The sequence below is a fragment of the Lytechinus pictus genome, chromosome 1 (genome assembly GCF_037042905.1).
Source record: "Lytechinus pictus isolate F3 Inbred chromosome 1, Lp3.0, whole genome shotgun sequence".
NCBI lineage: Eukaryota > Metazoa > Echinodermata > Echinoidea > Temnopleuroida > Toxopneustidae > Lytechinus > Lytechinus pictus.
Window position 1 is genome coordinate 11,692,721 of NC_087245.1, and position 13,764 is coordinate 11,706,484.

Below are 13,764 nucleotides of genomic sequence, written 5' to 3' on the forward strand. Positions count from 1 at the left end.
CCACGTTGGGGGTATTTGTTGAATTGCTATCATATCTCTATAAGTGTATTGGTCTAGTTCATAACACGTGGAAATAAGAGTAACCAAGTATTACTAAACATCTTGTGCGAGTTATAGTAGTTTTCAAAATCAGCACTGCTGCTATATTGAATCGCGTGATGCAGGTGAGACGGCCAGAGGCATTCCACTTGTTACTATTGTGTCCCCCCCCCCCCCAAAAAAAAAGAAACCTTACTCCCCCTCCCCACCTGTTTATGCTTCTAGTACCATACTGCTTCATGAGTTGTTGCTTTGTTATGCAAATCCGTATCAATAAAATGAAAATACAAAGCCTGTAGGCCTATGGTTTTAGAGACAGCCCAAATGCTAGGCCTACCTTTTCAGCTCTCTCTTTTGACATTCACAAAAATATACCAAGAGGTGGCGCTACAACCCTACAAGTGAGCTAATTTCATAGAGATGTAGTATACATCTCTCTGGCTAATTTCCCCTCTCTGTGTGGGAGGTAGTTATTTATTATACCTCAAATTTGACTTGTAGCCGATTCTGAATTTAACTATCCTATGGTTTAATCATCTATGACGTAGCTTTAAATAATTTTAGTTGGATCTTGTAATAGAATAATATTTTTCTTGCCCCCCCCTCCGAATCGTTGGTGGTGGGAGGTATTGATTTTTTTTATTATCATTATTCATGGGGAGGGGGTCGATAGGATATCATATCACCGTTTTACGGTAAGATCCGATTCTTGTTCATTCTTTTAAGAAAGGCTTAATGATGTACACTTTAATGTATGTGCATCATACAATCTTAAAACAAAATTTTATCAGTAAAATTGACTAGACCAGTAGTCAACTGGGTGCAACTGATATGTCTGACATATATTCTAGTCAGAAATAACTCTGTTGTAGTAAAATACGACTAGAAAATACGACTAGAATAACAGTTGCACCCAGCTGACCCTATCAACTAGTCATTTTTTACTGATTTGTTTTTAGGGTGTAGAACCAAGAAATGATTGCAACCAGTTCGCGCAAAGATGCCTTCTCGAGACCATCCACCCTTGCATATATTTTTCCTGCTTGTCTAGGTGAAAATCCGTTATTTTCATAAAATTTAATGAGGAGGCGTTGAGAGTTAGAAAGGCGTATACTCTAAATGGGGAGATTTCACTTTAAAAAGGGTATCACCAGTGGCGTATTTTCATGGGGGTGTAGAAAGGTGAAGCAATCCTTCAGGTGAAGCAATCCTCCCGCGCGGAGCGCGAAGTTTTAGATATCTCATCAAATTTCAATCAAAATAAGACGTCTCTTGCGTCCCTAATACTCTTATCAAAACGAATTCAATTGACTTGCTGTGATTAAAAAAAAAAGATGAGCGCCTACAAAATGGGAAAAGATTTAGAAATTCAAAATAATTCCTCTTACCGCGCAAAGCGCGAAAGCTAAGACGTTTTATTGAAAAAATTAGAACAAAAGTGATATAAAATACCTACCTTAGTCACAGCATATAAAACTTTAGCCACATTAAATTTATTTAACTCGCAAAACAGACTGTAGAAAGCTGATATATGCAGGGATCTCTTCCCGCGAATGGCAAGTTCTGAATTGTATACATTTCTCTGAAAATTTAACATGCTCTAATTTTGATATTTCTTACATAATATGAAGAAAATATAGCTCAAAATGTGAAAGGGATGATGAAAGCTAAAAGACGGACTTTTCCTTTCCCATGCACGCGAAGCGCGGATACTTCTGTGACTTATTTTGGAAGAAAAAAATTGTATAACTTTGCTCATAATATTAAGCGCTTCCTTTTTTATGATTAAGAATCTTCAGTGATATTCAAAATTTTAAATCAATGGCGCAAAACCAAAACAAGATCGGAGAAGGATGTGCAGCGATATAGAATAAGGTTTAATCGTACATACTTTTGCATATCTCATAGCATGGCACGAATGAATGCTTTCCCCATTGAGCAGAAGCTTTGCCAACAAATTGCTTGCTGAAAAACGGAAAAAATAGCATTTGGGGACTCGGGGAGTGACGGTATAAAAGTTTAACCGCTCTGAACAGAAGAGCCGAAATTTTGTGTCAGTGCAATAAAAAAAAAATGCTTTTCATACTATCCATGTATACGGTATAATTTCTGGCAAGAATGCGATTCCCATGGCCGGGAAAGGGGAAAAACGGAGTAGAAAAAAGGTGTGGGAAACAAAGGGGGAGGCAATTCCAATATTTTTCCCGCGCAGAGCGCGGAAGCAAAATTTTGTATGAAGAGACAAAAGAACATCTAATATAGGTTTTTATTATTTTGACATGTTTGACAAAAAGAAAAAAACACAAAAGCTATGCCCTTCTTCCCTTTTCTCCCTTCGCTTTTTCCTTTTTTCCCTTTTCCCCCTTTTTTTTTGGGGGGGGGGGGTTTGGGGGGACCGCCCCCACCGCCCCCCCCCTGGCTACGCGCCTGCACCGCCGTCTTTTGATATCCAATTATTTGTCAATTCTGACAGAAGAGGTAAAAAAAAACATTCTGACTGAAAAGCGTGTGGTGTTGAATCTATGGAAACATAATCACCCCATTGTCATGACTGTGAGAATGAGCTGCAAGGGGAAGTTATAATACCGATTGATTGTTTAGTTGACCGACCGTCATGGTGCGGAATGAAATTAATGAATCAGATCAGGTGCACTGGAGCAGTTCATCTGGAGTCAAATTTACTGGAAGTTCTACGAAAGTATCATCCTGATATATAATAAGAATGTCAGTTTCTATTGCCCTCATTATTGTTGCCATATATAACCCCCAGGCCTTCCCCCTTCTAGTTAGCTACCACTAGTCTGCTATGCAGACTCTGAATGGCTCGTGAGGTGGGATCTTAGCGCACCAAGCACGCTGCTGCTGGTTTGCGAAGCAAATCAGCCTGAAAGGGCGAGCGAAGCTAGCAGTAGACCTAGTCTGCTATGCAGACTCTTAATTGAATCAGCTGTGGTACACAACACTGCAGATGTGGGTCTACATTTGTAGACTAAGCTATCACAGTCAATGATCTGTGGCAGTTCGGAGTTCCATTCTGCGCAATTGCGCATGATCAGAAGAAGGTAATTTGAACTCTAATGGCATGGTGGTTTATATTCAATGGGGGTAAACAACTCTGATGTCTGACTTACTTGCGAATTCATTCAAAGTAGAATGCAACAAATACCTTCATTAAAATGATCCTGGGAAGCAGGGGTGCTGGGGATGCTGAAGCACCCCCGAGATTTTCCTAGGGGGTTCTGCATGCGTGTGTGGTTCTCCATATTAGGCAGCACCCCTGGAATTCTGGAAGGTGATGCAAAATGAAGAAACAACACCTTTTGTTATTGAAACTCTTTTTTTGCGCTTCGCTTCTTTCTGCTTTTTTTTTTTTTTTTGCTTTTCAAATTTCTCGGGGTACCCAAGTGATCTTCACCTAGTAGTGAAACCTTTTTTTCTTTGGCTAGTCAAATCATGGACCTAGTAGGTCCATGGTCAAATTTACATCAGCATCCCCTGTAAGTAAAAAAAAAGTTTCCAGGGCCCTGTCAATAGAGTGTTCATTGAATTGAAGTGCTATTCTAGTCATCTAGCTGGTCTATGCAATTTGTGCATCTTTCTATGTCAGGCTAGCTTATAATATCTTGCTTTGAAATATGCCTATTGGAATGGAAGAATTAAAGGAAAGGTAAATTGTAAAAACTTGCCCATGAGGTAACTCCAAACTGGTCTATTAAAAAAGATCGTGACTATTATGCCTGTGTGTTCTCGGGGATGCTGGATCGATCTGCTGTCACTTTTCACAAAAGCGTATTTTTTTTATTCCTTGAGTTTTTTTTTCAACGCATTTTTCAGAATCTGGCAGGTGTGAGTACACAAAATTCCAAACTATTATCAATAGAATTATGTTACTTTTTGTCCCTGCTCACTTAACTTTTTCATAAAGTTTAACAATAAATAAATAATGAACTGGATCCAAACCCTGAAACGTTCGCTTCAATATTCAGATCCCGGCATTCAGATGCCACATCATCAGCCTTTGTTTTTATTTTAATAACACGAGGCGAACTGTTGGCCTTGTAGGGTCGGCCCTCTTAAATAAAGAATAAGCAAGGCAATTATATTGTTTGGGTGTTTTTCTGGGGGAGGGGTCCTCCTTTCAATGATAGGAGTGCCCTGTAACTTAACTTCCCCAGAAAAAAAAAACAGCCAAAAGCAATAGAACAATATTGGGGTCAAGAACGAATCCAGCCCATAGAATAAAATCTGAAATTACTGTTCGAACCGCATTCGGTCTACTTAACCCGTGGAGATTGATAATTCCATGCCCCCCCCCCCCCCTTCACTCCCTATATATATCAGCTGATCCAATGGAAAGAAATCAGCTGATCACGTCACGGATTGTTTTGTTGGAATTGCGGGTCGCGCCACATATTCACCGTACCGTCACCATGTGTGCGGTACAAGTTCCATCTTCAGCAGCGTTCTTCTCTTTTCTTGAAGAATTTTAGTAAATAGTAGCCACACGATCAGAGCTCGATAAAACAACGTTTGTTTTCCTTTGTGACTTATTTTTTTTAAAGGTTAAAACCGTACATGTAAACTGTACCGAAGCCTGCTGTTGATACTATTGTTATTTAAATTTAGTCGGGAGATTGAATAGAGCCAGCAGAGCGAAACGACGACATGGGTGAAGGAACTGAGATTGACCCAGCCCATACCGGCGATTGTCATGAAGTTGACAGTGGGCAAGTTACGGCTGCTGGAAACATGGCGTACCATGCGATGAACGTAGAGGATGGGGCCGCGGAGGAGGAGGAAAACTCGAAAGGCAAGATGATGTTTGTGGAATCAACGGCGACTATGGAGACTGTAATATTTGACGATGATTCTGTGTCGTATAAAAAACTTGAAGATGGTGCAGCAGTGTTTGATGATCCAGAAATTAAACCGATGATGACATCGAAGTTGAATGGTGATGTCGAGAAAGCAGCTCAAGTTAAAACCCGTAACGTGAGCGTATCATCTGCAAATTACACTCGACTCTACAAACGACGATGGTTGATGTTGGGTCTCTTCTGTATGCTGTCTATGAGCAATGCCTTCCAGTGGATCCAATACTCTGTGATAGGAAACGTTATTGTTGATTATTATAATGTAGAATACATTGCTGTTGACTGGCTATCAATGATTTACATGCTTGTCTACATCCCCCTTATTTTTCCAGTTACATGGTTGCTGGAGAGGGCAGGACTAAAAGTAGTGGGAATCTTAGGGGCAAGTCTCAACTGCGCTGGGTCTTGGTTCAGATATGCGGGAGCAGTTCCTCATCTTTTTCCAGTGGCTTTTGCAGGACAAACATTATGCGCCATCGGGCAAGTTTTTATTCTGGGCATGCCAGCCCATGTAGCAGCAACATGGTTTGGTGCGAAAGAAGTATCCACAGCATGTGCGATTGGTGTATTTGGCAATCAGGTTAATAACATTTTCAATATACTTACCTGTGTGTACACCAAAAAGAGAATAATTTTTAAAATGTAAATTGACCTAGGTACAAACAAGCCTGAAATTGAGGTGTTGATCACTGTTCAAATGAGCATAGACTAGTAATTTGAAAATGATAATTAAAATGTGATTTGGTCTGGAGCCTGGAGGAGAGTTTAAGGTTTAGTGACATGTACATACATATGATTTCTTAACTGAACATTCACTTTCCATGTACATAAAAAAGATGGGATAGGGCTGAATTTCTCCATACTAGATAAAATACAACACCCTCTTTTACCTACATGTACATGTATTTTCACTAGATCAGTGCAGGTTACAGAATAACGTCACAGATGATTGTGGGAATTCATTTTTCCCACATTACTTCAAAGCAGTTTTCCTTGCAAAAATCTTTGCCATTGAGTCCGGATTTGTATTCTCTAATTTTACAATGAATATAGTTTTAGACTTTTAGTATTTCTATCCACTCGATCTACTCGCATATCTTGGTCTAAATCTCCATATCATCTGACAATTAGTGTATGGCTAAACCCACTAAGTGTACTTAGTTTGGTCTACCATCATTTGGTCTATAAAATTTGTCTAACTGACATTAAATGTAAGTCAAATACTCTGATCTAATTTGCACTGTGTTTGAGTTTAGATATTTGGTTCATATTCATTTTACATAATCTGCATGTTCAAAAGGGAACAAGACATTTACATGTACTCTTGCGATTATTGCTCCTCTAATTTCTTTGAAGGTTAGTGCTATTAGGGTGACAGGATTTTCGTTCTACTTCAGCATGATTATAGGATTAACATTAATGTAGCTGAGGTTTGTTAGGATGAGATTAGGTTAGGATTTTCTTTAGGAGCAAATGTCATGGAACCTTTAAAGGACAAGTCCACCCCAACAAAAAATTGATTTGATTAAAAAGAGAAAAATCCAACGAGCATAACACTGAAAATTTCATCAAAATTGGATGTAAAATAAGAAAGTTATGACATTTTAAAGTTTCGCTTAATTTCACAAAACAGTTATATGCACATCCTGGTTGGTTTGCAAATGAGGAGACTGATGATGTCATCCACTCACTGAAATATATAAATATTCTAATTTTCTCCTCATTGTCAAGTGAAACAGTTATCAATACCTCCCTGAACATGTGATATTAGCATTGCTTCATACTATATTATTCAGTCAAGTCGGTCCCTATGGTCATATCTGTAAAAAATGAAATATTGTATAATTCAAACAATAAAAAACAAAAGAAATAGTGAGTGATGGACATCATCGACTGAATCATTTGCATGTCACTGAGTTGTGCATATCACTGTTTTGTGAAAAATAAGCGAAACTTTAAAATACCATAACTTTCTATTTTACATCCGATTTTGATGAAATTTTCAGTGTTATGCTAGTTGGGTTTTTCTCTTTTTATTCAAATCAACATTTTGCTGGGGTGGACTTGACCTTTAATACATTATACATGATGTACCATATGGGTTCAAACCATTCAGCCATTCGGTACTTGTATGACATTAGACAAAATTGTAAATGGGCTAAATGGACCAAGTTGATAACTCAACAAACTGGATGTAGGGACAAGAAAAAAAAAACCACAAAGTACTTGTAGACAATGAAGAGGATGTAGTACTTATTGTAGACCAAGTCACAGAGTTTACCATCACTAGTATAGTGATTGCAATACTATTTATTGATTCCTTTTAATACACTGCAGAGAAAACTTCAATTTGACAGTGAATTGATTCTTTTGGAAAACTGGAATTTGAAAGTTATCAAAATTAGCACCTCTCTGTAATTCCTTTAAATAATTTGACCTTGCTTGAACAAGTTTGTATTCTCAAATGTTCATTGTTTCATAAGTAATTCAGAAACAGTTATATAAAAAAAGATAAAATTGTCAGGGACCTGACTTCTTTACTGTTACATTTTGCTTGTAACTTTTGAAACTTATCCAGAACCTTATATGCAATTAATTTTTGAATAATATCTTTCACACATTGTTTGTGGTATGATACTCTTTTTTTCTGGCATTGAATGCAAACTTTGACATGAAAACTAGATATATGTACAGGCTTATTGATGATCAGACTTCATGAGGGTCTTTCCAAATCACTTACAAGCATCTGCACTTTTTCTGTTGAGTTAATTTTTAAGTTACCAATTATTATGTATTCAAAACTCCTAAGACTTATTCTAAACATTATTGCTAAAGAATCAGTAAAAGTATTTTCATCTGCTTTTTAAATATTCATGATTATTACTGAATATTGATACAATTTTTCTTTCTATTTTTCTCATCAGCTTGGTGTTGCCCTTGGTTTTGTTCTTCCACCTCTCCTAGTCCCACCTGATGGCGATGTTAAGAAGAATATGCATAATATGTTTGTGGGAACAGCAGCCATCACTAGTGCATTGCTCATCCTTATTATTGCAAGTATGTCACATTATACAAATCAGTATAAAGGTTCACATTCTTCTGAAAGGTGCAAGGTGAATTTATGGTTGGTTTATTAAACTTCCACCTTGGTGTCAATGGCCCGTGTTCTGAAGTCGGGCTTAAATTAAACCCTGGTTTAAAGTTGTGGTTTAAGTATGGAGAGCCAATTGGAGCATAAATCCCTAACAGTAAACATTCAATTTATTAACTCATATCACACCCAAATTATTCATAATTGTCCCACCTGATGGCGATGTTAAGAAGAATATGCATAATATGTTTGTGGGAACAGCAGCCATCACTAGTGCATTGCTCATCCTTATTATTGCAAGTATGTCACATTATACAAATCAGTATAACGGTTCACATTCTTCTGAAAGGTGCAAGGTGAATTTATGGTTGGTTTATTAAACTTCCACCTTGGTGTCAATGGCCCGTATTCTGAAGTCGGGCTTAAATTAAACCCTGGTTTAAAGTTGTAATTTAAGTATGGAGAGCCAATTGGAGCATAAATCCCTAACAGTAAACATTCAATTTATTAACTCATATCACACCCAAATTATTCATAATTGTCTGGGAATGATAACTGAAGTATTTTCTTCATTATGAAAGCAAAAGGAAACAAAATACTACACATAATAAATATAGAATATAAACTTAATTTTTGATTTCTTGGCTTCCCATAATTTTAGTACAGAGTTAGACCGTGATCTAAGTTAAACCTGACTTCAGAATACGGGCCATTGACTTTTTATAAAAAGCAGAAAAACTAGAAACATAGTATTAAAGGGATTTGGCTAAACAGATGAAACAATGACATAGGTTGATGAGTTGTTGAATATTATAATTTTGTGACATCACATGCAAGCATCTATCCCATATGTATACATTCTATACATTTTTTTTCATGTTTCATGATAATTGGATAAATTTCTGAAATCAAATTGTTACTCAGTTTGCAAGAGAAGTTTACCAGTCCTGGTGATGTATGAAAAATATACATGCATTTTGATTTATAAATATGGCTCTGCCTGCCTGTCATTTCTAGGATGGACTGCTGTTTGAAAGATCTGCAATTTATTTTGTTGATTGTTGCTTGACATAGCAACAATTCTTAACTTTATTACTTGTTCAAAAAATGCCATGTGCATGATTTTCTGAAAGAAACTTTAATAAGTCATTATTCAAAATGGATTATTTCAATAATCGTGATGTATCCATCTAGTTTTGCTAGTTAATGTTTCATGGACTGCCCTCGAATATATATGTACTACACAGATCTTTTTGCGCAATAGTGCCATCTCCCAGCGAACCCATGTCAGTCCCGATCACACCTATATCATGCTTGCCGCATGTTAAACCTCCTCTTTGTTTCTTCGCATTCGCACCACGAAGTTCGCAGAGTGAAGACATCTCCAAGAAAGCCTCTTCTTGAAAGAGCTAATCAGATTCTTTTCCATCCCTTTTTACTTTGGTACTGTATGGTTTGGCTCATTTTAAATTCCCTTAGCTCAAGTTTTAAGCAATTTTGTGGATTGCTTCTCCCTTTTATCCCAGTGTACTATTTTTGTACACAGTGCCTATATGCGCTTTCCCGCGCTCTCTCTTGGGTGATAGTTCTTTGTTCAACGCCTAGTCTTAAATTATTCCTGTCCTTTGTTACGCGAATATTTCTCTTTTGCTTCACAGCCAGAGTTTCAGGTGTCGCCCATTCTCTTAGGTTCGAATCCTGAATTCCTTCTGCTGGACTTCTCTTCAGTCTCCCTTTGATAGATTTTTAGACTTGGTTTAGCTCCTATTAGAGGCTCTTATATTTACTAATTCTGCCTCTTCTGGCATGATGGATTATTTAATTAAATCAATTTATAATCCTTGCCTCTCTTGTACTTGGTTATTCAATTACTATTAATCATTAACCTTTGGGCCGTATGCATAAACACAAGCAATTGCTTATAAGCAAATGCTTTAAGCAAAAGCAAGAGCTGGTCAAGCAAAAGGGCAAGTTTAAGCAATTGCTTAAATTTGTATGCACAAGCTTTTGCTTGTGCTGAAACCTTTTGCTTGCACTGCCTAAGCAATTGCTTGTGTGTTGGACAAAGGATCGTTACGGTTGTGCGAACATGGCACAGTAGGACAACGACGCTTCGTTCCCGACCTGGCAGAAGTATTTTTTATTACGCAAATAGGGGGAAAACAGCGCAGAGCATCAGGGGGGGTTTCTGTGTAGATCGATGGACAAAAATTGCCGTAAAAAGTCTAAAATAACAAGAATTTGATTAGATATGAAATCACAACATAACCTCTGGAATATGGAGCTTGAAACGGTATGAAAGTTTAATCCTTAAACGAGAATGCCATGAGTAAGCAAGAGCTCAAGCTGGTCTGGAGGTGCTTGAAAAAACGCAAGCAATTGCTTATCAAGACAAGTAAAAGGTTTGTTTTATGCATACGGTTTTAAGCAATTGCTTGTTTGGTAAGCATTTGCTTACGAGTAGTAAGCAATTGTCTGTGATTGTAAGCAAAAGCTTTTGCTTATGAGCAATTGCTTGTTTGTGTGCATACCGATTCAAGCAAAAGGCTAGCACAAGCAATTGCTTGTTTTTATGCATACGGCCCTTTGTCGGCCTTATTAAGTAGTTAATTATTTCAGTGTTTTTTTTTGTATGAAATAAGAAAACAAATGACTCTATCTCTCTTTTGTTTCTGTTATGGCACCTTTGGGGGTCCACAGGTCCCCCCCCCCTGTTTTTCTCCCTACATATTTTTGTTCTTTTTCAGACAAACAACAAGGAGAGGATGAGCTCCGACTTGTCTACTGGCAAGCCCATCTTCACCGCCATGGACGAGTCCTCAGATGTGGTTTTTCTGAAGCGGCAGTGCGTATGGAGGCAAAAGTAATAGTGCGTTTCTCGTCCATAGGCACGGCTCCCCGGCCTTCACCCAAAGTGAGAAGCACTTGTTTGGGGGAGCGATCGCCTCCTCAAGAGGAGATTGAGGGTCAAAAACAGGCAAATGAGATTATAAACAATCCTCTCAAAGCCTCCCAGCTGTGGTTCTTCCATTCGGGAACCTTTGAAGGCTTCCCCGAGCCACCCGTCGGCTGCCGCCCAGCAGCTTCGCAGCAGCCTTACGCTACTGCAACAGTAAGCCACTCGCGCTAAAGACCACAAGCTTTTGTGGCTCAATAGGAAGGAGCGAAAAGTGTCACGATGTGAACCTGGTGTTTACCGACACTTGTACATTTGATGTACCTGCGGTGCAATATCACAACTTTATTTTAAGTTGCTGCATGCTCTCGAGCTCTGTGACGTGTTACCCACCAGCTCCATGCCTTCCTTATCCTTTGATTCATGGTGTATAGAGGGCGAATTGTCAGCATCTTACACGGCTAAAACAGAATGAATTTTCTACTACCACCGCAACCTGCTGGGGCACAAATTACCCTTCTGTCGCAGGTTTTCTGGGCGCCCGCTCGAGCCATCACCTCCTAATTGCGGGGCTCAGCCTTGGCTCCCTAACCACAATCAGCTGGTTGGAGCTTTAGGGCTCATTACTGTACTTTGCTACCCTTACGTCGTACATCGAAGTTTGAGAATTTTTAGGTCAAGCTCTCCGTAATTTTTGGCGACTCCACCCCCTTCCGTGTGTACTTGAGATCTGAGGGTTCGTCCCCAACGACTCTACCCCTGTTTTCTCCGCGGCCTGGCATGCTGGATGGATTGACGTGTTACTTAACATTACTAATCAAATCCCCTTTTGGGGGAAAAGAGCCTGGAATCTCTCCAACCCTTTTTTGCAAAACTTTCAACCATGCGATGGAAAAGAAGAACAAGGTATACCTCCCCAAATCTTATGGGTAGCAGCTTAACACCGGGCCGGACGAAAATACCTTTCAGTACTGATTTTTCACCGACGGCCCAGCCGTCCGGGGAACCAGGGAGCTCCAGTCGGTAATCTGGGTTTTCCCCGATGCAGTCCGATAGCCCGTTAGATTTTCCGAGAGATACCATGGGGTTTATCATTAGCAATTTGCCATGACTTCCCTTGAGCGGTGTGTTTTGTAACTGGTCACGCCAGGCTTATTCTGCCCTAGCTCCAGTTCACTTTTTACTGCCTCAGATCATGGTGGCGATCAGGCATGTTTTGATCTGGTCATACATGACACAAGCCTGGCTGGCGCGAGTCCCTTTACCTCAGATGAGCACCGGCTTTCGACCACTGCTCTGCTCCCCGTGTCGTCAGGGATGGGCTGAGGTTAGTTTACCACTCCTTTTGGTCCAGTGGTATTGGGTTTAACCCTTCTGAAGTATATGAATTCACATTGTGATAGTATCAAGTATTGAATGAGCGTGCACACCTCACCTTTTTGAAAAAATGTCCACTTTTTCTGAGTTGGTCCTTTCTAACTAAAGCACAGTGGCAGTTTGGGGCTTATATGAGACTAGTCACTCAATTTTCCTTTAGTGAACTACGTCCCCGTGGGGGCTTTCACACCGCCCAGTTGGCTTAACTCATTGTAGATTTTGCCTCTTTCAGCGAGGAGTCTGTTGGTTACTTTTACCCCAGACCCATCGGGATGGAGCACACCCGAGTGTTGCCTTGCTATGGCTTGTCATCAGCGCACGCACGCCCTCGGTACTGCCAAAGTACGCACAACGCACCGACTCCGTGAGACTTTTTAGATATTCGCCGCGGCCACTTCCTGTACCGAAGGTGCACTTAGCAAGTGCGCGTTGCCGCACGGATAATTGCGTGGCCCGTGCTTACTCGGCACTTTCCCAATCTAATTATTCAAATGAACGTGAAGAACTCACGTGCACGTGCGGAGTAAGCATGTGATCAGCACTTACAACGCACGTTGTGCTAAAATATAAACAAGAAAACACAAAGTCATATTCTATTACCATGTTCCACATAATGACCTTATTCTTATTTATTCACACACTATATAATACATGAATTTCATGAACTATGTCCAAAATTTATTATCATGAGTGCTTGAAGAGGTTGTAGAATGTAAAAAATGAAATCGAATCGTGTATCATGAGTTCAAACAAAGACAGTGGGAAACTGTATTAGTCCGCCAAATAAAATAAAAACAAGAATGAAAAAAAATGATTTTTCATAGATTTCTATGAAATGAAATAATGCTTATTACGAGTTCCTGCGTTCACACAACGAGATCCTGCCATGGTATTCGTCCGCACGGGGAACTGTAATAGTTCGCGAAGTAGTTCCTTAGGGGTTTTCCTTCCCTCGCGGCCCGTTGGCCGACCATCTGGTCGGGTTCGGTCATCTGTACATCATTCCTCCAGGCCCCGGGGATTACCTTGCCATCCGCATCCTCACGGTCCACATTCACGTCAGTTTGTCCGGGCCGGTGCTTTCGAAGCAAATTGTGAAGGATGATACAACCCAACAGGACGCAAATTCCGTTGTTAGGCTCCATCTGCAAGGTATCGCCATCGATGAGCCAATATCCCGAAACCGTTCTCTACGACACGACGAGCCCGAGAGGTCCGATAGTTCATTACCCTCTCTTTGTGTATCAGGGCATGGCGACAATATGGCTTCATCAGCCACTTTCGAAGGGGAAACGCGTCGTCACCCGCTAGGAAATTAGGAAAATTCTGGTCGTCACCTGGCAGTGGATCCGGTGGTGGAAATCCAATGGTGGTTCCCTCAAGTGCTCCCGGAATGCTCCCCAAAACGTGGACTGGTTGAACACGCCTGCATCTGAAGAGGAGCCGTTGGCCCCAATATTGCACCACAAGCATGACAAGAAGGAATA

At 39.9% G+C, this 13,764-nt stretch overlaps 1 protein-coding gene across 3 annotated transcripts in view; it reads left to right on the forward strand.

Annotated features, from left to right (window-relative positions):
* The first annotated feature begins 4,377 nt into the window (after positions 1-4,377).
* Positions 4,378-13,764, forward strand: part of LOC129257400 (heme transporter FLVCR2-like) — a 48,036-nt gene continuing 38,649 nt past the window's right edge. For 2 of the 3 annotated variants that reach the window (XR_010292848.1, XR_010292849.1), the window contains exons 1-2: positions 4,443-5,493; positions 7,838-7,970. Coding sequence is in view for 1 of the 3 variants with exons in the window: in XM_064096037.1 (XP_063952107.1) it covers positions 4,705-5,493; positions 7,838-7,970 (922 nt within the window). In the remaining 2 variants the exon portion in view is untranslated. Of the gene's footprint in view, positions 5,494-7,837; positions 7,971-13,764 lie in introns of all 3 variants that reach the window. The other variant, XM_064096037.1, reaches the window with a different exon arrangement.